General features: G+C 38.5%; 1 protein-coding gene across 1 annotated transcript in view; it reads left to right on the forward strand.

Moving 5' to 3' along the window:
- Positions 1-26,852, forward strand: part of CNGB3 (cyclic nucleotide gated channel subunit beta 3) — a 109,940-nt gene that overhangs the window by 34,958 nt on the left and 48,130 nt on the right. The window contains exons 4-10 of the mRNA XM_006202358.3: positions 7,683-7,837; positions 9,199-9,327; positions 10,175-10,383; positions 15,736-15,786; positions 18,266-18,352; positions 21,454-21,518; positions 22,266-22,388. Coding sequence (XP_006202420.1) covers positions 7,683-7,837; positions 9,199-9,327; positions 10,175-10,383; positions 15,736-15,786; positions 18,266-18,352; positions 21,454-21,518; positions 22,266-22,388 — 819 coding nt within the window. The remainder of the gene's footprint in view (positions 1-7,682; positions 7,838-9,198; positions 9,328-10,174; positions 10,384-15,735; positions 15,787-18,265; positions 18,353-21,453; positions 21,519-22,265; positions 22,389-26,852) is intronic.

Below are 26,852 nucleotides of genomic sequence, written 5' to 3' on the forward strand. Positions count from 1 at the left end.
GCCGACAGCTACGTTTGCAGCATCCCTGGTTGACCATATAGGGAAACACAGCTTGATGGATTTCTCTTCCCCCTCTCTCTCTGGCATACACACGGTCCTTTAATCACTTGCAGTGAGTTTTGACTGCTAGAAACAATAAGTATTCATTTTCACGGTATTTATTCTTTCTCATAGTGTATTTTTTACACATGTCCACTGTAGGAAGTCTGAAAAATAGCACAAACTGAAAGCAAAAGCCACTCTTCATCACAACACACAGATATAACACCCGAGTTACTCACTCTGGTGAAAAATACAAATGAGTAAATGAGTGAATGTGTAAGTTCATAGTGTAAGACCAAAAAAAAAAAAAAAAAAAGGTTTTCCTTGGTTGTACAAGCTTCGTGGCGGTCTGCAGGAGTCTGCCCAGCACGGGCTCCTCCTGGGCTGGGGCTGCCGAACCAAAGGATGGATTAAGTTAGGAAAAAGGCCGCAGCGGCAGTCAGTCACAACAAGGCTTGAACTTTGCTCAGAACTGCCTTTGAGCAGCGTCCGGGTCTGCACCCCTGACCGTGCGCGCCCACTGCCCTCTAGTGCCCGTCCGTCCGCTGAGTGCGATGCAGCAACGTGCACAACCGGAGAAATTGCAGAGCTGAAAAACAAGATCAAAGGGAAACAATGACTAAGGGGTAGGAGGAAATGATTAGAAAAGAACTTAAACTGCGTGCACTCGGCCAGCTCCTGCTACGGAAGAATAAATGATCAAAAAGCTCTCGTTTTCTCCTCCTCCTCCTCCCCACCCCCATCTCTCTTTACCAACGCAATACGTAAACACTGTGTTTCATTCTGACCACGCCTGTAATTGGAAGGAAAGGGATCCCGTCATAAAGCTATGAATTAGGAATTATGTTATTTATAAATATTTATACGTTTAGGGAGGATTAATTAGCCTTTTTTGAGAAAGAAATCTGTGATTATTAGAGAAAGAATAATACATTAATGGACGGTGGAGATGACATCATAAATCACAGGAGCATGAAAGATTTCAAAACATCGTGTTAGGTGGTGAGCTATTTTGAAGAAAGGAAGGTGTATTTAGATCCTCACATCAGATCAAGGAGCCAAATAGATTACAGATGCCTGAAATGTGAGCCAAAACCAATTTTCAAACATGATAAGAAAATTAAAGTGAACTTTTATCAAATACAGGGACAACTTTCATCAAACACAGGGAGAACTTTCTAAGCTGGAAGAAATGACAAAGTAAAATGTGGATGATCCAACTATATCAAAGTAAAAACGTCCCTATTTTAAATGAGCAGGGATGCAATAAGCAGAGAAAATGTTTACACTTATGTAATGTATGAAAACCTCGTACAGAAAGATGGGAAAAAGAATCTGACGTCAAAGCTGGAAATTAACAAGTTAAAAAAAATGATGCACAAGTAAATGTGAAAGCATTCACCTAGAGAGTACTCAAAACCGACAAGCCATTTTTCAGGCTACCAAATTAGCAGAAATGTTTTCAAAAGAATATCCAGTGCTGGAGGAGGGAAGGTAAAATAGACATTCTCAAATGTTCACTATATACCTTTAGAAAAACAATTGACACGCATCAGAAATATCCATACTCAGAAATAGTCAGTGCTACTATTTTGGAGAATTTATTCTAAGGAAAGATCCGTAAATGTGCAAAAAGCTTTGTGATCAAAGATGATGTTACAACATTATATATAATATTACAAATGTATACGCATCATAAAATGTCCAGTGATAGAACAGCACAGACAAGCCTTGAGAACCGCCCCCCTGGTGAAGCGGTTACACAATAACTTATCCTCTCAGCCCTCAAAGGAAACAGGGTCTGTCTCTGCAGCCGGAGCCCCAGCACAGTTGCCTCTGACCTCAAGCACCTTCATCTGTTCACCTCAGAGTGTCTTAAAAACAGCCATTCTCTAGATGTGCCAGGATACGAAAAACGATTAGAAAGCATTTTATAGTATTAACCGCATTAAATGTGGTTATTATGTAGCCATTAAAATGTTTACAAGGAAATTCTAATTTTAAAAAACTATTAACAACAAAAAAACAGAACACAGAGTCGTACAAGTCATCCAATCTCTTATATATGCTTTCGATTCTAGATACAGAACAGAGACTTACAGAATACACACCAGAATGTTAATAATGATTTTCTCTGAAGAGCAGACCTGAAACTCATATTGTTTTTCTTCCCCTTCCTGTATCTTCCAAGTCCTCAATAATAATTAGTTTCAATCGTTAAAAAAATAATTTTAATGTCTTAAACAGTAAAATGCGTAACAAAAGACTGCAAAAATACCACAGGGGAAGTAACCATTTCCAGGTAATTCTCTATTAAATAATTTTTTTAATGTGTCACGAACGGCATGATAAGGATTGTCCGGTAAGAGAGCTGTTTTAGATGACACCCCACTACACCGTGATCTTCCTGTGTTTCTAATCTTTTAAATTATTTCATGAAGTCCACAGCAGACACGTCTTGAAAGAGTGGGAAATTATCTGTATATCCAGATAGACCGAAGAAAGGATTCTGTCTTGAGAAGCATCGGATTAGAGGTCTGCTGAGAGATCCTTCGAACCTTGCCTTATGCACCCTAACCCACAAAAATTATGGATTATTGTAGTGTTAGGCCCACATTTCAGGAAATATTTCAACAAGAAGAAATGAAATCCCATGAATTTGGTAACATTACTCGTGTTGACATATTTTGCCACCTCAGACTTGAAATTTTGAAGTTCCAGTTTGTACTTTGTTTCCTTCTGCTTGCCAGAGAGATTTTTCTATAGCCAAGGAACGTCTAAGGGATATATACTATCTGCATAAAATTTGATTTGAAAAATTATGAGCTCATAGCTACTAAAATGTAAAAATGATTCATTCTCATCAATTATCAAAGTATTAAAAAAAAAAAAAGAAGCATTCTTCCCAGGCTAAGGAGACAGGGATTTTAGTAGAGTTAGGATTCACTATTTGTAATATTGTTTATATTTTAAATTATTTCAAAAATGATAATTATCCAGAATTGGAAATATACAAAAACATTCTTTCCCTTTAATCTACCAGTTCATCCACTTTGGACTGTTCTGGTTTTGATTCATACCATCACCAGAAGCTGTTGGAGGTGAGGATAGAAAAAGAGTGAGAATTTAAACAATTTAATCTTGATCACTGTCACTGGGAGACTTTTTGTAAGAAGAAAATAACATTAAAGAGACAAATCCTACACTAAGAACAATTTCCAGAATTTTTACTGTAGCTACCTTTTACATATATCTAGCTGAAAATACTTATTCACAGAAGTTCCCTAGTGATAAATTTCCATATGGTCAACTAAATGGTGCAGAGTATGTAAGTGTCTGAAAACGACAAGCAATATGCCTTAATAATCTCTAAGGTGCTACACAAAAGCCCTAGACAGAGCTGAGTTCATCACTGACAATTTTTTTTTAAATACCACAAGGAGTTTCAGATGTTTATATTAAAGTGTAATAATCCTATTAAAAATATTGCTTCTCATAGGATGTTGCTCTTATTCTGTGGTAATTAGTTTGGAAATGCTCAGGCTTCCTTTTTTTGAAGTCAAAATAAAAATGTATAGCAAAAAACAAACAAACAAAAAAATTGTAGCAATGAAGTGTATCTGTATTACTAAAACAAGAAATTGAGCATGTTAAAATTTTGTGGATGCTTTGCTATTTTATTTGGCTTGATTTGGATCGAAAAGAAACAGAGAAGAAAGGAAGGAAGAAAGGGAGGAAGGAGGGAAGGAAGGAAAGAAGAAGGGAAGGACGGAAGGGAGGAAGGGAGGGAGGAAAGAAGGAAGGGAAAGAGAGGGAGGGGAGGAATTAGGGAGAAAGATGGGGAGGGGAGGAAGAAGGGAAGAAGATAAGTGGGAAAGAGGCTAAACTATATTTTTCATTCCAACTGACTCTTCACTTAAAGAACCTGAGAGGGAAGATTAAAGGATTCACCACCTGCTAAGACTGGAAGATTATGAGCATTGTACAAAAAAATGCTCTGACAACCTTATAAATTTAGCAAAAAGGATCTAACACAGTGAGATTGAAATATGGGAAATTAAACTTCTATCCAAACTAACTGTAGTTTTCAAGCAATAAAAGACTAGAAGGCTTCAGCAATTTTTTTTCTTTTTATTGATTATTGTGGTGTCAGGACATTATTTGTCCTGGGCGAGCATCAGAGACAACATTCAACAAGAATCCATAAAGGCTAAAAAAATGGTCTATTAGAAATGGTACATATATGCAGTATTTTGATATTCCATACTCTCAATTCTATTTTTTGGAATGTAAGAGCCAATTAATTTATAATTAAATTGTTATTACCATAATCTAAGATCAAAATTTTAAAATTCTGTTCTGATTTCCAATATGACACTAAGGTGCGATCATTGGAACAGGAAGAGAGTTTCAGCTTGAGAGGAACTTAAAGCGTACACTCTAGGATGAAGAATAAACTGAGGGAGTATTCCACATCACTGACCTCCAAAATGCAAAACTGTACCCAGGTGATCAGCTGCCCTGTCAATGATTACTAATTTTAAGGAAAGTAATGTTAGCTGAAAAAATAAACCCAGCACCCAGAACAGTAAATTATATACCTAAGTAGAGGAGGGGCCAATGAATAAGGACCATGGTGCCAGAATTGTATTCCTAAATGCTTCCTGGGTATCACAAACACCATCTTATCACACAAGGTCCTACAAACATCATGAACACACACACACACTTACACACAATTCAATTTTCCATATACGCACCACACACAAACATCTTTCTGAATTTCAATGTATATTAATGTTTTCATGAATCTAGTCTCTTGTAACAAATTTTGTGGATCTAAGTCTCTTGGAATAAAAACTTAGAAATTATTCTTGATTCTTTATTTGGATTTATCCAAAAGATCCAGAAAGTTCAAATTCTTTGATGTCTGCCCTAAAATGCTTCTTTAGTCTCTCTCTTTTCCCCTCATTAACTAACCTAACCTAGTAGCTTCTTTCCTTGCCTCCATGCATTTACACTGCTCCTGTTCAGCGATCCTATTATTGCTATGTTTCCAAAACTTCTATCTTCTCATACCCCTCATTTGCTTAATATTCTCCATTGGTTCCCATTATCCTACAGGTTAACGTCTATTCTCCTGAGCAGATCCTACAGGAACCATCACAACCTGAGCCCACTCACCTTTCCATACCAAATCACCATCACTCCTGCCTTCCCCCCACCACCTGGTCCCCTCCACCTACACTCTCTTCCAGTCACATCAGAGTACTTGCTGAATGTATCATGTTTCTTTTCACATCTTTGAGCATATTGTTCTTACATTTTCCTGTCAAAAGCCTTCCAGTCCTTTCAGACTTAGGATACTTCCACTACGAAGCCGCTCCTTGATACCCCAGGCCAAGTTCAACGTGGGTATGCCATCTTGTGCATATTTTTATTACTTATTATTAGCTGCTTATTTACATCCTTGCCTCCCCCATTAAACTATGAATATTAATAGTGCTAGCTTCAGCATAGTGATTCAGTTATAAATACAAAAATAAACACAGCGTTGTAAACTGACTATTCTTCAATAAAAATATTTGAATACTGAACTGGAAAAAAAAATAGGAGGTGGAGAGGGTATATATAGCTCAAGTGGTAGAGCACATGCATAGCATACACAAGATCCTGGGTTCAATCCCCAGTACCCCTTATAAGAATAAATAAGTAAACCTAATTACCTCCATATTTATATATATTTATATATAAAGAATTATCTATACTTCAATAAAATATATATATATATATATATATATATATATATATACACTTAAAAAATAGGGCCAGTGTCTGCAAACTCATCTTTATATTTCCAGTATATAAAGTAGAAACTCAGTAACTGTTTGATGGATGAATAAACCTCTAGGCATACTAAGGTTTTAAGCAGAAATTTGTGAAATGATATAAATGACAGCACTTCTTAATCAAAAAAAATACAGGTTTTCCTAGTTTTATGGCCCTAATGACCCCCTATTTCTGTATTATTCATTATGTGTCAGGCTTTCTTCTGCTGTGGCTCCGTCTTCACCATCCTTGAATGGTCTACAAAGGTCTTGATGGGACACACTTGAAGAATCCTGATGCTGAAGCAGGACTTTAGGCATCTGAAAGAGATATAAATTACACTATGATCATTAGAAGGGGAGAGAGAAAGACACCAATGGCCTGGGAATTTGTAAACAATTAGATACGACATATTTGTGGACCTAGTGGAAAATGGAGATTAGTGGTGAAGAGGAACTCATACTAGGGCTCTCTTTAAGTGGAAGCTGCAGGTTACCCAGTTTCATTGTGAACCCCAGGGGTTCCAGTTTGGAAGTGAGATTACAAGGGCAGATATGGGGGAAGGGCATAGTGCAAGTGGCAGAGCACATGCTTAGAGGTTCTATGCCCAGTACCTCCTCTAAAAATAAGTAAATGAATAAACCTACTTACCTCCCCCCTCAAAAAAAATTTTTTTTAATTGGATAATAAAAGTTAAAAAAAGGGCAGATATGGATATGAGGGGGTGAGAATGGATAGAATCTATGTGGGCCTGTGTAGCCCCAGTGTCGGGCCTCAGAAGGAAAGTAGAGAGTGAGTCAGAGCTTTGAGGAAAACCTGTGGGGAAACTCAGGTCGCTGTGAAGCACACTGGTTGATGTGTTAAACCCTGTTTGTACGTCTCCCTGGAAGTTCGTTACAGTGCACTAGGTATACTGGTTTTCCATTGCTGTGCAACAAATCATCACCAACTTAGTGACTTAAAACAACACCCATTTATTGGCTCTCAGTTCCACAGATCAGAAGTCTGAGTGGGCTTGGCTGGTTCTCCGCTTAAAGTCACACACCTGGAATCAAGGTATCAGCCAGGCTCTCACCTGGAGACACTGAAGAAGAACCTACTTCCAAATTCTTTCAGATTATTGGCAGGCTGCAGTTTCTTGTGGTTGTAGGACTGAGGTCCTTGTTTCCTTGTTATCAACCAGCCATGGACCACTGAGCTCCTAGAAGCCCCAGGCAGTTCTTATCAGGGGTCCTCTTTCTCCTTCAGGGCCAAAAATGGAGGATGTCTCTCAAGTAAAATTCCCCTTGTGCTTCAAATCTCTGACTTTCTGCTCTGTCACCAGATGGAGAAACACTCTACTTTTAAAGGGTTTGTTTGATTACATCAGTCCCACATGTACAGTCTCCTTTTGTCAAAGTCAAGTGAGCCACGTAACACAACCAGTTATGGGAGTAAAATTCACCATGTCCATTGCCCCTGGGATTAGGCAGGACATGGGCACCAAGGAGTCGTCTTAGAATTCTTCCTACCATGCCAGCTACAGCTTTTTCCCTTCTCACTATACAATTCAACGGCAGAATCACAGTCATCAAGATTCAATATGGCCAAGAATGACCATTTGCTACTCATGGGCTGTAATGTTTCAGTGGCAAATCTGGGTTGCACGGGCACTGTCTCCATCAAACTTAATTCTTGGGTTGTTCGAGTCAATTGCAGAAAGGAGCAGTTGATAATCTTGGGTATATAAGGAAGGTAAAAAGACTCAGCCCCCTTCCCGGGATGTATTTCCTCATGGGTCTGACTCTGTCGCCATCTTTTTTCCCATTTAGTCCAAAAACCAAACCACTTGGAGCCCCAGTTATTAACGAGTATGCCGACGCCCAGCTACATAACCTGGTGAGAAGGCTGCGCCAAAGAACAGACTTCTACAAGAAAAAGCTGGCAGAAGACGATCTGTCCTCTCCTGAGGCCAGCCCCCACACTGGTGAGCAGCGTCACCTCAAAGTACTGGGAAGAAGGACACTATGAGTAGACACGTATTTTGCAAATGTCTTAGTTTGGGTTCCCCCAAAAGCAGATCTCGAGACAGTGATTTAGATACAAACATTTTATATTGAGGGTGCTCTAGAAAAGTGAGAGCAGGCAACAAAGAGAAGGGAGTTAAGACAATGAAGGTATGTGAATGACAGGGTTACTGCAGTGGGGCTCCGTCCAGCTGAAAATCTGTGTGGATGACATATAAGAATTACCCTGATGGAGGAGGAAGCTGGGGTAGCAATCCACCAACTTCTGTCCTTCATCGGCTGACGGCTGCTGCTGGGGCGCGTTGCTAACGTTGCAGAACTTTTAGCAAGCCAGCTGGGCGAAAACCCCAGGCAGAGAGACACAGGAGCCCTCCGCCTGTGACCTCCAGCCCACAGTATGTGAGCAAGCCAACAGCGGTATCTGCTACAGCAAGATTTCTTGTAAATATTAATTAATAACACCGATAATATACAAAGCACGTATAATAAATATACAAGAACACTGCCTGAGTTCACAACAGAGCAAAGGACATCCACGAACTAATCACATGAGGAAAGCCAATTATTAATCTCTCTAATAATTACAGAAATGTTTATGAAAAATTATTAAGTACAGAAAAGTAGAGCACAAAAGTCATATATATATGTCACATATAAATATCTATATATATCACAATTACATCCATGTAAAATGTTTGTATATGCATAGACAACGTAGAGGAGCAAGTTGGGTTTAATAACGGATACACAGAAATAAAATTGTTTATTACGTACAGTGGAGTAGAGGGTTTCCTTACAATTCTGCAGAAAGGAAGCTGGATTTTCAAAATAAAGGATGTATTGTATAATAGTTTCTTTTTAAAGAGTCAAAACTATAGTCCATACAATTTGATAAAGATACAATGAAAAGAATATTTTGCGTTTTGCTCACCCAAAACTGGAAGGGCATGTATGAAGCTAAAAACGCAGGAAGCTGAAACCTGCGGGAAAGCGTACGTCTGTAATGTTTTTGCTCAATGTAAATCCAAAGCGCTATTTATGCTTCAAAATATGTGAGCACGAAGCTCGTGTTTAAAATATCCTATCGGTAACACCTTTGAGACATTTCATTAGTGAGCTTTCAGCCTGTTGATTATTTCCAAATTTCAGGACTTTTGTTACCTGGATCATTTTCATAAATGACAATATTTTTAAAAGTCATGAAATGCCGCATCTGCCTGCATTGAGAGGCGGAGATTCTGGGACGATTTGACTCCAAAAAATCCAAGTGTTTCCTCATTAAGCTAACTCTTAAAAATGTTCCCATTTTCCCCCTATAAAGCAAAGCCCACCGTTGTGTCATCAACACAAGAAAGCAGTGCTAAGCTCAAAGAAGAGCATCACCAGAAGTTGCCCCTGGCAGAGCGCCTAAAGCGGATCAGACTTCCGAGAAGCATAGATTCATACACAGGTACCATCACAGGGCGGACTGGCTCGGACGGATGGGCTGGCCGTCACCAAGAACTCCCGGAACCCAAAGTCACAGGTGGCTTCCCTTTTCCCCAGCCCACATTCGGAACCATCCACATTTAAACTGAATTATCTGCGATGGATCGTTTGCCCCTTTCCGGGGAAGATGAGAGATAAAATATCCCTGTCTGTTTTTAAAAGCCAGTCCGGGGCCTGTCTTGTCCCTAATGACCTTTGAAAAGAAATCCCAAAGCTTTCAGCAGTATGGACACTGAAACTCCACCCCTTCCCCCAAAATCATTATGAAGTGTCTTCTTCCATAGCTTCGAATTGTTATTTAATTGGCAGACCCCCTCCTACAGCTTCCCTGGGGCAGAGAGTCACGTGTGCAAGGGCGTGGACTGCCTTCCCCGCTGATTCTGCCCCTCCCCGCTTCAGTCACACCCCTGCAGGCAAGATGTGGTCTTTGGCTCAGTGCCTTGGGTGAGCCTACAGCTTAATTACTGGCGAGCAGAAGGCACACTGCTGGGGTTTCCACTTCTCCCTGGGTTCCCCTCTCCTGATCCAAACGGTATAGTTACCTGGGGGCACAGATTCTGTGGCCGCATCTCTAGGAGACAGAAAGGACAGGCACCAATGTCAGAAAAGCTGATAAAATCACTGTATATTCCATGTAAAGCCCAGTGCCTCAGCTCCGGGGCAGAACTGTGCTGAATGCCTTCAGTAGAACCTCTTACACAATCGTTATCTCGGGAAGCGGGAGTGCCCGACTTTACCAAACGAAGCAATGGAATTACTGTAATGAATTTTCCACGCCACGTGGCTGACTCCAGTCGCTGTTTTTCTAGATCGGTTCTATCTCCTATGGCTCTTGCTCGTCACCATCGCCTATAACTGGAACTGCTGGCTTGTACCTCTGCGCATGGTCTTTCCGTATCAAACACCAGACAACACACACTACTGGCTTGTCACGGACATCGCATGTGACATCACCTACCTGTTCGATCTGCTGTTCATCCAGCCCCGACTCCAGTTTATGAAAGGAGGAGACATCATAGTAAGTAGGACTTGGAAGAAGCAGAAACTGACAAAGGAATGGCAGATTGAACTACAAAAAAAAATAATAATAATAACAACACTGGCTTATTTAATGTGTGACTGACTGGTAGCAGCACTGTGTTTTTAAAGTCTGTCTGCATGTATGGGTCTTCAACCACTGGAAACCACCAGTGTAATAATAAGAGCAACAATAAGAGCAAAACAACCATTGAGCACTCGCTATGTGCTGGGGACCTGACATCTTCCCAAGCCTTAGTTTCCCCGTCTTAAAAATGGGAGTAACAATAGTGCCTTCACAGTATTGATGGGAAGACTGAATGAACTGCTGCACGTAATGTGCTGGAACTGTGTCTGGTGCTTATCTTTTTTCCACTCTTCACCTTCCAGACCGATCACACCCCATCCCCCACTCCTCATCATCAAATGCAGTGGTCAGCCTCAGAAACAGCTTTCTTCCCCATGGGAGAAATCGTCTTCTCCTGGATTTATTCTCCCTCTAGTAGGAATTTCATAGCCAATCCAATCAATCAAAGACAGAAATAGAAGAATATGTTTTCACAAGCACATACCCGAATCTTATAGCCTCTTAGACCCCCAATCCCTTCCCTGGCTGACTAGAACAATGCTTCCTTCTCAACTGATGTCTGCTGTAGTATCTTCATCACAGTCCCCATGAGGGCTGCACAGAACAGAGCCACCAATGTCACCGTAGAAAGGGCAGAGTGACCAATGTATGGCCCCTTGGGCTCATATGTTTTTGGAGAAGACAAGTAGGTTCCTTAATTTCCTGAATATTTTCTTCTTTACTCTCCAGGTGACTTTAAATTATCAAAAAGCTGAAAGAAGTAGTCTGGAGAATTTTTTTTAATACTATTTGTTGGGGGTGGGTGTAGCTGAGTGGTAGAGCACGTGCACAAGGTCCTGGGTTCAATCCCCAGTACCTCCATTAAAAATTTAAAAAAGATACTATTTCAAAATTAAAGAATTTTTAAAAAACACTATTTGTTGGGAATGCCTCCTACATTTGAAATCTTTTCTAGGAATAAATTCTAAAGGCAAGAGCTAAAGCTGTAGCAAAAATCTGTTCAAAATATTCCTTGTGTGGACTTCAGAGCATTAGTTAACTCACCAATACTGTCCCCAGATCTCACTGGCAGCTTGATGAATGATGGTGATGGTGTACAAATAAGAAGTAAACAACACCCAAAAAAAGGAGCGCTAATTTCAACCTCCATTAGATGCACAAGGAGGGAGAAAATCAATGTTTGACAAATGGAAAATGACAAAGATCAGTAAGGGGAGACTTTCATTTTCAATTTTCTAAGACGCCTTTGCACACAACAGTGTTAAAACCAAGAAAAATAACCAATATAAAATTTAAACATGCTCTGTTTAAAATGTATTATCACAAGCTACAAATATAAAGCAGGAACTAATTGCTTTGCTTGTTCAAAAGAAGTTGAATGGTTTCTTTAATTTAGAGTAGGCAGTTTTAGCTTTTGACATTTGACTATATTTTGGTAAGAGGACTATACAAGTCGAGCACCGAACCTGAAGATCTCACTACATTTAGTTACCTATGCTATGTTTGTTGTGCACCATCAAATCATTCATTCATTCACTCATTCATTCATTCATTCTTCCAGCAAACACTTATTAAATAGCTACAGTTGCCAGATATCCCAGAGCAGGAGGACGGAAATATTAGTTCACTAAGGGCTTGAGGGAAAACAGACAAGTAATAGATCACAGACTGAGGTGCTGGCGGTCACAGTAGAAGGAATCAGGAAGGTTTACAAGTTTAACACAGCTTTTATGTGCAGTATCTTTCTTCTGAAAATGATGCTGCACAGAGAACAGACTTTTGACTCACGGACCAACCAAAAGTCTCTAATCTAAAATTTCCTTTATACACCGCAGACATAGAGCTGGAAATGACAGTGGAGATTTTTTAGATCTGAGACTTGCATCCAGGACACTTGGCTAAACCTGCCAGCCACAAGGACCCATGGAAATGCTCAGCGCCATCTAGTGACCACGTCAGTCAGGCCCGCCGTTAGGGTCAACCCCTTCTGGTGCTTAGTCACTGTTCATAAACTGATCTGAAGAAAGTTAAACACTCACTTCTCTGTGCTCTGTGCACTTTGCTCATATAGCTGTCATTTAATCGTTAAATAACAATTCAGCTAATCATGATGCGGTAGGAACACCCCGACCAGGATCACGGTCACCTCTGAAACCGACTGACAGCATTACTTGAAGAAAATAAATGCGCCCTTTCCCTGAGTACTACCTCTTCATTCGTAAAATAGGAATAGTGCTGCCCGTCTCATAAACTCGTTGTGAAGATGAGGGAGACAGTGTGAACACCTAGCCCCGAGTCTGGCATCTAGAAGACGCACGATAAGTTGTTGACAGAATCAAATGAATGAATGTTACACACTAACTTCCCTTTGTCTCCTACTCTTGTCTGTAGCTCTCTTGTAAGAAATGCATAAGTTTCTTGAGAGTAGGGACAGTATTCGATCCATCTCCCTGTTTATCCTAGAAACTCAGAGGGTGTACTCGAGAAATGTTTGAAGGAGTGAATGAATGGCAATCTGGGTTCAAGAATTTTCTTTCTTTGAATAATTGCTTAATCTACATTGTAGTTGTTTTATACAATATTATTATTTTTGAAACACTTACCTGTTCTATGTGAAATTATAGAGTTTCTATGAGTTGTTTAAAAGAAGAGGTAAATAATAAGTAAATACAATAATACCTTGGTTGAGGGTCTTTTTCTGTTGGAAAAAGATTGAAGTGCAATTATCATACCCTTCTTAAAGTCATATCCTGCATAATAACGAGGCTTAAAAGAGAGAGAGAATTGAATAGGGTTGCATTTTGAAAATAGGTGACTCATTGTTACCAGTAATCACACCGCTCCTCAGAAGGCTAATGATGCCAAATTTATTTAGTGCACCAAAGAAGATAGCATTTTCATTTAATCTAGCAAGCTTTAGTTTCACTTACGTTCATTCAGTTATAGTCTCAGAGACAAAACTGAAAGTAAATGGACAAATATACTAAGAACATTCTTCCAGAGTTGGGGGAGGGGGCAATACTTTAACTTAATGTCTTAGCATTTGAAATATCTGCCCGTTCCATAGAAGCTTTGAAGCAGCTGACTCATCTTACTCAACCCGGGTACATGAGTCAGTGTAAATTTGTGTGTATTTATCTATATCGACCTGTGGTTCAGTAAGACATTTTGTTTCAGAGGAAAAAAATCAGTAAATAAGCATGTTGATATATGTTCTAAAATATTTCTGTAAAATTTATTATGTGTACTTGGGTAGAAATTATAGCCAAATAAATGGGGGGTGGGCAAGGAATTGGGAAGCAGGCTAACCAATCCTCAACATTGTTCAATGGCATTTTTACACTTCTCATCGTGGATAGCCTGGATAATAATTATTAGAAGTAGTTGCTTCCATGTGTCCAAGTTATAATACTTTGGCCAAATAATTAATAGTACATAGACAATTCCTTCCTATCTTTAACTGAAATATAAGAACGTACGTCCAATGTTAGAATTAATTCTCTTAGATCTGAATGTTAACAAATGCCTTCCTAGTCATTTATCTCTTATTGTGTATTTATTGAGCACCTACTATGTGTTAAACATTGTGCTCTGATAAACAGAGGACAAAGATATGGTTCTTACACTTCAAGTAGCTCAGAGTATGAAGGATAGACAGACAAAAGAAAAATGATGGAGTTTTATGACGTGAGTCAGACACAGGTGAACCCCGGGGGATATGAGATGCACAGAAAACCCTATAAGGAGGGAGTACCTGGTCCAAATTTTGATGGATGAATTGAAGTTATCTGTGCACCTCTGTCCTCATAAAAAAGGGGAATGATATGTCTCAAGTTCTGGGAACAGCATGAGTAAAGGCATCAAAGTAAGAAACTCTGTGACGCACTGCTGAGCAGATGAGTGTGAGATGCTATGGGGGACAAGTAAGAGAAAGTGGAGCCTTATTTACTATGAAAGGGAGCTTAGATTTTTTTTTTCTTTAAGTCATATGGAGTCACAGGATTTGACACAAATTGAAATTGTTAATGACCTGATCTAGAGAGCTCTTCCGACTGCCACTGTAGAATTGGTCAAGGAAAACAAGACTAACGGCAAGGAAATCAATGCCAAGAGGAGAGACGAAGCATGGGAACATTTTAAAGAGAATCAGTAGGACTGGGGGGCTGGCTGGATGAGGGCTGAGGGAGTGAGTGGTCTGGGACCACTGACAAGCGTTAATGAGGATGCCCGTGGGATACTCACTAGGTGGGAGAGCTTGGTTAGGCTTGAGGGGAAACGGAAAACAAAGATGAATTCAGGTTTGTTGTAGGTTAAACTTGAGACGAGCAGCAATGCTAAGCGAGGAAGACAGTGAGCAGGTATCGCACAGGCCAGCAGCTCCGGAAAGCGATGTTAAGTAGAGATAGAGGTCTGGGAGCATCAACGTCCATGGTGATCTTTGAAACTATAAACGTGGATGAAACTTCCCAGGAAGTAAATACAAAGAGAAAAGAGAAGAAGGTTGAATTCTGGCCAAACATTGACTTTTAAATGGCCAGCCCTAAAATCCAAAAAGACACTGAAAAGTTGGAACTTGAAGAAGTAAAGTAATCCAAGAATGAATGGCATTATAAATTCTTTGGAAGGAGAAAGTTTCAAGGACAAAATTGTCCCTTAAAAGTCAAATGCTTCAGAAGTTTTACTCATCTCCTCATTCATCCACTCAAATATTTACTGGGCTTCTAGTATATTCTAGTCACTAGTTCTTTACTCCTAAACAAAATAACCCTGTCCTGAGATAGATTACCATTTAATGGAGTAGAGTGATTTTAAATAAATGGACCACGAAATATATGTGTGATTTCAAAACGTAGTGAGGGTCACGAAAGAATGTTAGTATTATAAAATGATCCCTGGGTGTGATCATTAGGTGGCCATTGGTGGCTTTCACAGTGGTAGTCTTGATGGAATGAAAGAAATGAGCAAGAGTCAAATTGCCACGAAAGTGCCATGGGTTGAGGAACAAATATGGTGGGAGGATTTGAAACAAAGCAGGGTCGGCAACTGTCTTCAGAAGCCGGAGTGTGACAAATGATAGAGCAGTAACAAAAAGAAAACAAAGCCAAGGAAGGTTTCTTTGATGTAAGATATGGAAAGATAGAGCACATTTATAGGCTGAAGTTGGAAGGAACTAATAGGCAGAAATAGCTATAAATATTTTTATTGTGAGAAAATGATTAATGAAATTGGCTAAAATTAATACGAAATATAAATATAACATTTCAGGTGGATTCAAATGAATTAAAGAGACACTACAGGAGTTCCACAAAGTTTCAGGTAGGTAACTTACAATTCCGAAATTGTTTAAGTGATCCATTACCATTTTGACTTTAAATCCCATCTATAAATTTCTACCAGAAAAAAAAAAAAACTGCTCCCCTTCAGCATTATAGCCTTTGTAACAAAGTTTGTACAGATTAAGCTTTATTAGACATAGTTTTCGCTTCTCAATAATTACACGATATATGTCCTCGTATGTGCGCATGTGTACTTCAACATCTGGGTCTTTATTAGACAGAACAAAATCTTTGTGCCCACATTTAAATTCCAATTTAAATGTCAATAAAGAAGTATGGGTATACTTTGTCTTGTCCATACAGAATTCTAGCCTCCAATTCAAGTAGCATAATGATACAAAAGTCCACAAAGCTGTTTCTACTCCTATTTCTTTAGTGTTCATATGAGCAAAATAAAAAATAGAAAAGAAGCAATTATTTAGATAACATGGCATCTTCCTTTTCTCAGTTAACAATATAATCTTATTTTTTCACCGAGTATATGTTTTTTTCACCCATAATTCTTTACAAAGTACTTTATGATCTTTCATTGTTCCCCCTAACCCTGAGAAATAGGCAGAGATTTGAGGGTTATCCAAGGTTTCCCAATCTGTATGAGTGAACTCCGACCTCTCATTTCAAGGACAACACTTTAGGAGTCTCAGGTTTTTGTCAAAAATGCAAATCTGGGTTTAGATGCCAAACTGTCCCTATTGGCGATCTATGGTGATTAAAATTCCTTTCAATGTATTTTTCTCTCCAACGAATTTTCTTTGTAAAAAAATTGCCACATACTTAGACATATTCATAAAAGATCTACACTACTTTGATGAACTCTACAAAGGGAAGGACTATTCTTTGTAAGTGCCACAAAGCTCATTCCAAACACTTAATCACTTTCTTAAATCTGAATAACGGCAAATTAACTCATATATCCAGTTTGGTAGGTAAATGTAAACTTTTACATTTATTTAATTGCTGTCACTTCTCCTTTGAATTTCCTTAGCACATCCTGCTTGTCTTATGGCAGTGGATTGTGGTTATTTTTGTGCTTGGTTATTTCACCATTAGATTGTTCATTTCTTGTGAACAGAAACAATACCTTACTCTTATTTCCACCCCAACATGCTTTGCAAAGTGCCTTGTGCAGAGTGCAGTGTTGGTCAGTACTTAATTCAATTTTCTACAAATCAATGGGAAATAAATCACCTCTAGCTACACAAATCCAGGCTCATGACCCAACTAATGACTGCCTTCGTAGAATGGAAAAGTCAAGTGGGCAGTTGAGCGACTGGATGCTGGAATAGCACTGGACAAGTCTACAGTTCTGTGTTGCTGCCTCACTATTCATTAGACATTATCTTAGCAACTGTTTGTGCACCTCTTAACTTGGTATGAGGCTCAATGCCCGTAGGGTAAAGTCAGTGAGGTCTGATCATAGTATGCAGTTCTAAAGCCAATACTTCTAGTAAGTAATTTCTCTATAATAGCCAGTCTGGTTCATTCAAACTGAAGGTGCCATTTCTTTTCAACAGCACGAGGCTTTGAAATTCTGGCACACAATCAATTGCCTCAACTTTGCATTTCATATGTGTGGCCTTACAGAAAACTCTTAACTGCTCTTAATTGTCTTAAATAAATTAAATGCTTTTTTAATGCACCCTGTTTTTCAAGGCGACATTAAAAAATTAATGAAAATGAATAATTACCTTACAGAAGAGAATTTTTATTGTTATCATTGCAATCAGGAAAGTATGCAAGTGTGTTGTTGTCATTTCACAATTACCAGGTAACAGAAGGCCAGAATAATTTAAAAACATGACAAATTAAAAATAGATATCTTTCAGTACCTTCTCCCATCGGAGCTGCTGGTACATTGTAAATAGGACTGGTTTCTTTCCTCTCCTCTCTCTTAACCTGCAGTCTCTGAGAGACACATCCGCAGCTGACTATTGTTAGCAATATGACCCAAAGTAGACAGCAGTTGAAAGAACTGGAGAATCTGGATGAACCACCACCATTCAGCCCTGAACTCTGGAGAATTCACTGAAACATAAAAATATATCACTACAATGAACGTCCAATGGTTTTAAATAAAATCAAGAATGGACTTGATTTTCAGTCTAAAAACCCTACATTTAAAACACTACTAAAATGTATTTTAACATTAGCAACCATGCCATCTCTGCAATATATGTGACAGCTCAACAGAAATCCCAGAAAACACAATGCCCAAGGAGAGATGAGATGCATGAAGTCGGAAACAAAATTCCTGGGAAGTAGGCTACGAAACAGTGTTCTTGTGTTCGTGGTGCTGACACACCTTCCAGCGACACCATGCATATCTAACTGAAGGAGATTTTGTATTAAACAATATTAATTCATGGTGACTGGTCAACTTGACATACATTGGTACATATCAAGTCATGTCCACAAAAGCATATAAACACAACATAATTGTGAATGTGTTCTTCCAACAGTTGGATGTCGCATCAATAATGCCATTTGATGTTTTCTACCTCTTCTTTGGGTTTAATCCAATATTCAGGATAAATAGGATGTTAAAGGTAAGGTAACTGTATTTCATTGTCTTCTTGTTATAATAATGGAAATCTTGATACAATCTAAAATAGCCTAAAAGTATTACATTCTTAATTATTCCCAAACTGTCATCTATTTTTCTGCCCTCTTCAGTGTTATGAATTGTAAAAACTGAATGAAGGAGAAACATCATGGCTTCTATGATGGAAGTTGCTCTTGGTTGTTTTGATTCTGTATCCATAACAGGCATTTTTTATAACTCAAAATAGGAATGCTTTTGTATTTCTAAATACAGCTATAAGTACAATTTAATATTTTATCATGGTATTATTTTCCACTTATTTTTTATTAGACAGTTGCTGAATACCTGGAATTCTGGCTATAAAATGAAATCTAAGTTATCTCGCTCATCTGAAGTTCTATAATTGTAGATAAAAGGCAAGCACATTTTTGCATAGCAAAATTACTTACATACTTAGATGCAGCTCAAATGTCCAGCAAGAGGAAACTAGTTAAATAAATCACAGTACATCTATTCAATAGAATACTTTGTAATGCAAAAAAGTAAATACGAGGAAGTTTTCTGTGAACTGATAGGGAAAGACCTCCAAGATAAACTGCTAAGTTAAAAAAAAAAAAAGCCAGTTCCTGAACAGTTGATAGGACAATACTAACTTTTGTTTCAAAAAGGAGAAAATATTCTATTTTTCTGTATTGCATAAACAGTGGAATACTACCCCAAAAATCCAATGAAAATGGTTAACTGAGGAGCGTATGGGAGGCCAGAGGGGAAGTCAAGGTGGATTGGGGCAGGAATAAGAGAAAAGAACTTTGATGGTCTTTATTTCCTATTGCTTTTGGACTACGTGAATGTATTACCTATTCAAAAAGATTCTAAAACAGAAATATTTTATAACTCATAGTATTATCAGGTATCTAAAATGAATCTGAGGAGCGTCAGGATGTGAAATTGTGTATAAATCTTTAATAATAGCAGATAGCTTGCGTGTCCAAAGACAACCTTCTTAAAGGAACACCAAAGATGTATCAGTTTTAGGAGGTGATCTCTGTCACACCTTGGGAAGGCAAGATGGCGGAACCTGGACATCCAGGTGGACCCTGAGGACACGACAGCTGCCATTAGCTGACCACACGCTCGGGGCTACATATTTTGTTAACTTTATATACATTACCTCATTTATTCCTCTAAACAACCCCATCTTAGAGGTGAGGAAAATGAGAACTAGCAGAGTAAAAAATAATCTGTCCAGACGCTGCTGGTGAGTGGCAGTGTATGGAAACTATCACATATTTTTCTGACTCAAAATTCTTTACTACAATCAGATGGGCAAATAAACTTCCAGCTGAAAGGGCTTTCCTTCTGCGCCCATGATTTTTCCAAGTCAGGGAGGACCTTACTTTATATTCTCAGACATTCAAGACAGCCCTGAAGACCCTGGTTTGACCACTGGATGTGAGTCTAGACGGAGGAGAACTTAACGTTCCAAGCAGCTTAGTGGCTGACGGTCCGTCATCAAATTTCTAGTGTCACAATATAGGTGTTAAAAAATAACAATAATTTTTTCAAAATGTCTGGTGTCTAATGGATGTTTCAGGAGCCCCCTGCTCAGAGACAGCCAACTTTCAGAGGGGATCAGGTTCCTATGAGTTTGGGTTTGGCTGGTATTATAATAAAAGCTCATAAAGTGTCGCCTCTTCACACCCCCTTTTGGTATCCCTGTGGTATCCAAAAGCCCACGATATTCAGTAGTTTTTTTTCAAATGGAGGAGATCCTGAAAGCCAACATTAATCTTTTCACAGCCTCGTTGTCCAGCCATTTCACATAGAAGTGTGTCACTTTAATGCACAATTCTCTAGGAAAAAAATATCATTTGTCTGTAACCAAATTATATATGAGCAAACAAATGAAGAATATAAATTTCCTCTACAGTGAATATTTTAAGCTAAATTTTGAAACATGCCTTTGCACAACTGTCTATTGAGAGCACAATATCAAGTTCCCACAAATTGAAATTATCTAAATCTGAATGTTTAAGGGATTTTTCCCCACTCGGGAATTCGGGGAAAACAAATCATTTGTGCATATTTCTAGTTAAATAGTCATTGCGATTATAGGTGCTTTTTAATTTCAAATACAAGAAATTGTACAGCCATAGCTACACTGGATGAAATTTGGAACTAAATAATCTGTAATATCTAATGGCCTCTTCTGTCTGTGAGATCCTATGAGTCCAAGCACTGTATATAATCAAATGCATTAACTCATCTTTGCACGCAACCCGCTTAGGAAGCACGCTCTCTTATTGTTCCCATTTTACAGATGAAGAAAGCAAGGTACAAACATATTAAGTGACTTTTCCAAGGTCACACAGTTAGTAAATGTCAGCGATGAGACTGGTATTTGGCTCTGGATTTCATGCTCTTGCTCTTGCCTTTTGTGGTCTATAGATTAAAAAGAGGAAGAGGTGGGTAGCAGTGAGTGCAGGGAGGATGAGTTGAGACGCAGGTAGATATAGTAGAGACAGAAAAGAAACCTTGAGACAAATAGCTACTTTGTTAGGATTGAATGCATATAAACTCACTGGCTCTTTGAACAATGTCGAAAAAAAGATAACCAATGCTAATGTTTACTGGACTTTAAGTTTTGTTGAATTAAAACATGTTTAATGCAACTTGCTTAAAAATAATGTTAGTGTTGAGTAACAGGACTTAACACCTATTTATGACGTCAATGTATTATTCTTTTCCTATTTTACTTATGTTTTTGGTGGGAGTGTGATTTTAATTACTGTAAAATAAAATATGCTACTTTATGCTTTAAAAAGAAAAAGGAAAGAAATGCTTTTAAGCTTGATTTCAACAAGCATTACAAACAAGACTATAACTTGAAGGTAGAAATAAAATAAAGCAAGAAGCTCTGGAAATCTGGCACCTTGCTAAAATACACTGCCCAGAGAAAAATACCACTAAACGGACCTTAGTTTTTTCTTAAAGACATGAGTAGAATTATTTTCAGTAACAAATAAAATCTACTTTATATTGTTATATTTAAATAGATGTATTTAAGACTAACACACTTTGGGATTTTTTGCTTGTTTTCCATAGTATACTTCATTTTTTGAGTTTAACCATCACCTGGAGTCTATAATGAACAAGGCATACATCTACAGGTAAAGTCTAATTCGGTGTACTTCAGGGGTATGGGAGAGACACAATAACACAACATTTTAGACAGCAGATGGGGAAGAATATGACTTCCTGCGAAAAAAGAAGGGAATCATCTCAGATTTGGGGCAATAAAAAATATTGGGTTATGTGCTAAAACAGATTTGAACATTTTGAAGCAAGACAAAAGTATGAAAATTTCATTAGATTTTAGAAAAATATAGGACTGAAAAAGAGGACGTATTACCTGCTTCAGTCAGAACCAGGACAGAGAAACATGCTCTTTCTTCATAAGCTGAATTTACATCTCTCTCATGACAATTCATTCTAATCTGAATTTTCATTCCTTTGCTGTTCTGAACTTAACTTGCCTAGAGACCTCCAGTTACAGTTAATCGTAGCCTGAAGTCCCTTGAGCTTTTCAGAGACATCCAGTGAAGTCAGCGTGGTGTATTTTATGGGACTCAAGAGTGGAAAGGTGACCCTGGAGGCATGTCTTTCAGGGAGTTGACTCATACCATCTGTGAAAAGAAAACAAAAAATTTTTTTTCCGCTCTGTCAGTCCCAGTCAAGACATTGCAATCAGAACCCATGTGATGGCACCATCATTTTCTGCCGTACTAATGAGAGCTAACAGCTCACAAATTTAAAGCAAGGAGATTCCACAGAGAGTTTCAGGAAAAGAAAACGTTAACATCGGCCGTATTCCAGAAACAACATGAGCCTTACTTTGCATTTATTGTCCTTGACAGAGTCATTCGGACAACTGGATACTTGCTGTTTACTCTGCACATTAATGCCTGCCTGTATTATTGGGCTTCAGACTACGAAGGCATTGGAAGTACTCGATGGGTATATGATGGTGAAGGAAACAAGTGAGTTCTCGTTTTGAAGGAAACTTTGCTGATTCCTCGTAACTTTCCATTTCAATGGGAGTTTTCTTAAACCAGTAGTTTTGAAACTGTAAATCACAATCCATTAACGGGCAGTCAAAACTCCTTAGTAGGTTAGTATGTTGTTAAATGAAGGAGGGTAGAATAGAGAACAGAACAGAAAATGTCAGAGTCCGTCCCACTTGGTAGGGATGGGCGTGTGTATCCTGGGCTGACCTGGAAAACGCATTCCTTACTCCGGATCATGATCAAAAAAGTTTGAAAGCCTCTGTTTTGGACAACGGCATGGTCAGGTAACTTTTAATAACTCCAATGCTGCTTGTTAGCAATGAACAATGTTCATTATTTGCAGGGCGGGTGGGGTGGCTAATCAGTTTACTGCTGAAGGGTTTTATGGGTTTCTGAGCCAGCTATAACCACTAACTCAATTAAACACTTAGAGAGTAACAAGGATCATAAATTAAACTTGACACTTAGATATGCAGGTACCTCAAGAATAAAAGAGATCATTTGGAAATGTTAGTCCAGTGGAATCGGGACTCAGTCATGGCCACTGAGCTATTGAATAGCGAAGTTTTCTTTTGGTAGATGCAACGGCCTGGCATAAAGTAGCCTCTGCTAACTTTCTGCTCCAATAAAATGGCACTGAGCATATGATAAGGCGATGTCCTTACTGGAAAATAGCAGGTCCCAGCAGGACTTTGAAGGGCAATTCACAGCAGCCTTGGAAAGGAAAGCAATTATAGGACAGAGCAAAGGGATTGACGATACCGCACAAAATTACACACCAGCTCGGCTGACTAGGATGTGAATGAGGGCTTGTAATAACATTTTTTTGAACTTTTTAACCAGAACTGATTTTTAAAATTTAAGTCAGAAGGTCCATGGATTGGGAAAACACACACACACACACACACACACAGAAGAAAGTTTATAATGAAAATCTATAAGTAATTCCCTTTAAAATATGAATTAACTTAAGTATGTACTTAGTTTAAAATAAGTAACTAATTTATGCAGACAACTGAGTAAGATGCCAACTATATTAAATGTTGCCTAGAAGTGTGCAATTCAATATCATTAGATGCAGGAGTCTGATAACTGCTTTTATCAGATCAGCAAAATAATGTATAGTTGCCATCCAGCAAAAGTGGAGCTGTTTCTCTTTTCACACCTCAGTGCCACTCTGCAGCATTGCTAGAGAATATATCTCATTCCTGGTGCCTAGAACATTGTTAAGTATGTAACATACACTCAGTATATGTTGGGTATTTAAAGAAGGCAGGAAAGGGGAGAGAGAGTAGAGAAAAAAGAAAGGAACAACCAAATCTGTACTATAACAAGAAGAAAAGAATCTCAGCTTCAACCCATAAGAAACTTAAGCTAAAGGGTGCAAGTATTTTAGACGTTTAATTCCATCTGCAGCCCCGATATCCAAAGTATTCTCTCTGAAACACATGAAGATAAATTACTTGTCATTTTTGTTATATTACTTATTGTAATTACTTGTTATAAGATATGTTTCTAGATAAATTGTAATTATGATAGTTTTCAATGATTGCTTAATTCTCTAGAAAGTAAAAAGAATCTCGGAAGTCTGAAAAACAGAAGCGTGTACCGAAGCTGGAGTAAGGTGGGAAGATAACCACTAGGGACCAGAAATGGAGAGAAAACGTCTTAGTCAGTAGAAGGGGGAAAAAGGGGTCAGATAGTAGAAACTAACGTAAAGTGTATTAGTAAGCAGAATAAATTAATATGGACTAAATTCACCAACTAGAAGAGATTGCCAAATAATATTAGTCAAAATTAACTTTAAAACAAAAAATCATTTTAGGGAAATGATAAGGTCACTAAAATAATAGTAAAAGTTTCAACTCACCATTAATATTTCCCAATTCTAAATGTGTATGCACCTAATAAAATACTTCTGATGAACCAAAGAAATTCATAAATCAAAAATTAGTGAAAGGAAGAGAAATAGGCAAATACACCATCAAAGTGTGAGACATCGGCACATAACGATTGATCAATCAAGCAACCAAAGACAATTAGTGAAGATATAAAAGATTTGAGGCCCAATTAACAAGCTTGATTTAACAGATACAAATGGGACCTTGTACCCAAGAATTATAAACCACTCATTCTTTTTGTAAATTTTTATTGCATTATAGTTGCTGTACAGTGTAAGTTACAGGTGTACATTATAGTGAGTCACAATTTTTAAAGGTTATGCTCCATTTATAGTTATTGTAAAATATTGCCTATATTCCCCATCCTGTGCAATATATTCTGTAGCTTATTTTATATCTATAGTTTGTATTTCTTAATTCCCTTCCCCTGTATTGCCCCTCCTCCTTTCCCTCTCCCCACTGGTAACCACTAGTTTGTTCTCTGTATCTGTGAATCTTCTTCTATTTTGTTACATTCATGTTGCTGCAAATGACAAGATTTTCATTCTGTTTTATGACTGAGTAGTATTCCATTGTGTAGATAGACAGATAGAGCACATCTTTTTTATCCATTCTTCTGTTGATGGACACTTAGGTAGCTTCTTTCCTTGGCAATTGTAAATATGCTACCATGAACATTGGGGTGCATGTAACTTTTTTCATTGAAAGCAAGTTTAGTTAGACAGAGACACGCTCCATAGACAGAGTGGGGTCTGTCTCACTCAGAAGGGAAAGAGGCTTAGGAGATACACACTCCGCAGACAGAGTGTGGGCCCTCTCAGAAGGCAAGAGAGAGAGCCACATGTAACTTTTTAAAAAGTGTTTTGATTTTTTTGGATATATGCCCAAGAGTGGAACTGCTGGGTCATATGGTAGTTCTATTTTTAGTTTTTTGAGAAACCACCATACCATTTTCCACTGTGGCTGCGCCAATTTACATTCCCACCAGCAGTGTACAAGGGTTCCCTTTTCTCCACATCCTCGCCGACATTTCTTATTTGTGTTCTTTTTGACGATAGCCATTCCGACAGGTGTGATGACAGCTCATTGTGGCTTTGATTTGCATTTCCCTGATAATCAGCAATGTGGAGCATCTCTTCATGTGTCTGTAGCCCGTCTGCATTTCCTCTTTGGAAAAAGAAACCACTCATTCTTCTTAACCACTCATGGAAAGATGACAAAAAGTGGTCATTTTTAAGGCCAAAAAGCAAGTTTCAATACATTTCACAGCTCTTGTATCATTTAGCCCACATACTCTGCTCCTTTAGACAGGAGGGTTCTCGCTCAAAACCAAAGCTCCAATAATCCTGTTACCAGCTGCTGGGGACACATCTTTAGAAAGAAAATGCCTTGAAAAGCAGTGTATATATAATATGTATATTATATATACACACACAAACATAATTTGCAAATGACAGTTATTAACATGCTTACGTTTTCCTCACAGTTTTTGAACATCACTTGCCCTTTCTATTGCTTCGTATTACCCTTTGACCTCGTAAGCTTAAAGTGTTTTTCTGGTTAACCTTTGAGATGGTTTCTGATGACCTATAAATTGAAGGTTGCTCATGAGATCACCGGACTTGGAAACGTTGTCCTAGTTAGAATTATGCAGCAACCGTGGGGCATAAGTGGAGCACTGTGAACATTTAAAATAAGAGTCAAGTTTATTACTATTCCATTAATCCTCATTAGAATAACAATGGCTGTTCATTTCAGTAGCAGATAAGAAGTCATTTTCATTTATACTAAGTAGACGGCATCCTTCATTCGACTATGAAATTTTACAAAGTAGGAAAGGGCTTACTTAGCTCAAAAGGAAAACATAAGAAGTTAAAGTTAGGTGGTGCCCAGAAAGGTTCCCAATGTCAGTGTCCCTTTATCGACAGACCCCCTAATTTATTTATTTTCTGACATAAATCTCCCAACGTGCACAAACCTCTTAGCAAATCCCTAGACTCAATCTCTTACACATAGATAGTCAAAAGAAAGGGCAAAAAACCAAGCAAGGGTGTCATGGGAATCGTGGCTTTAGATGGGGTGAAGAAGGCATCGGAATTTCCATACCACGGGGCTAGGGAAACAGGACAACTTACTCCCTCCGTTTTACAATGAAGAAGATGAGACCAGCACAGATGAAGGCGTTAACTCAGAGTCCCCTAGGTGCCTCAGCTCGGACGCTGATGGAAAAAAAAAAAAAAAAGACGCTTAGACACCCTTTAAGTGTAACAAAAACACATCAGAACAGCAGAATTCAGCGGGCCAGAAGAGAGATGAAAGGCAGCTGGCGGCATGACAGCAGGGGTCTGGGAGGAGATCACACACACGTGCTCACAGGTACTGTCTTCCTGTGTTCTTATTTCAGTGGGTCTAGGTCTGCGTAACCATTCGCTTACTCTTTCTTATCATTTAACTGACATCACTGAGCTCCTATTGTGTAATACCTGTGTGAAGAGTTTATCTTCTTGTTTTGTTGTTGTTTCTAAGCCCTGCCACT

The sequence above is a fragment of the Vicugna pacos genome, chromosome 29 (genome assembly GCF_048564905.1).
Source record: "Vicugna pacos chromosome 29, VicPac4, whole genome shotgun sequence".
NCBI lineage: Eukaryota > Metazoa > Chordata > Mammalia > Artiodactyla > Camelidae > Vicugna > Vicugna pacos.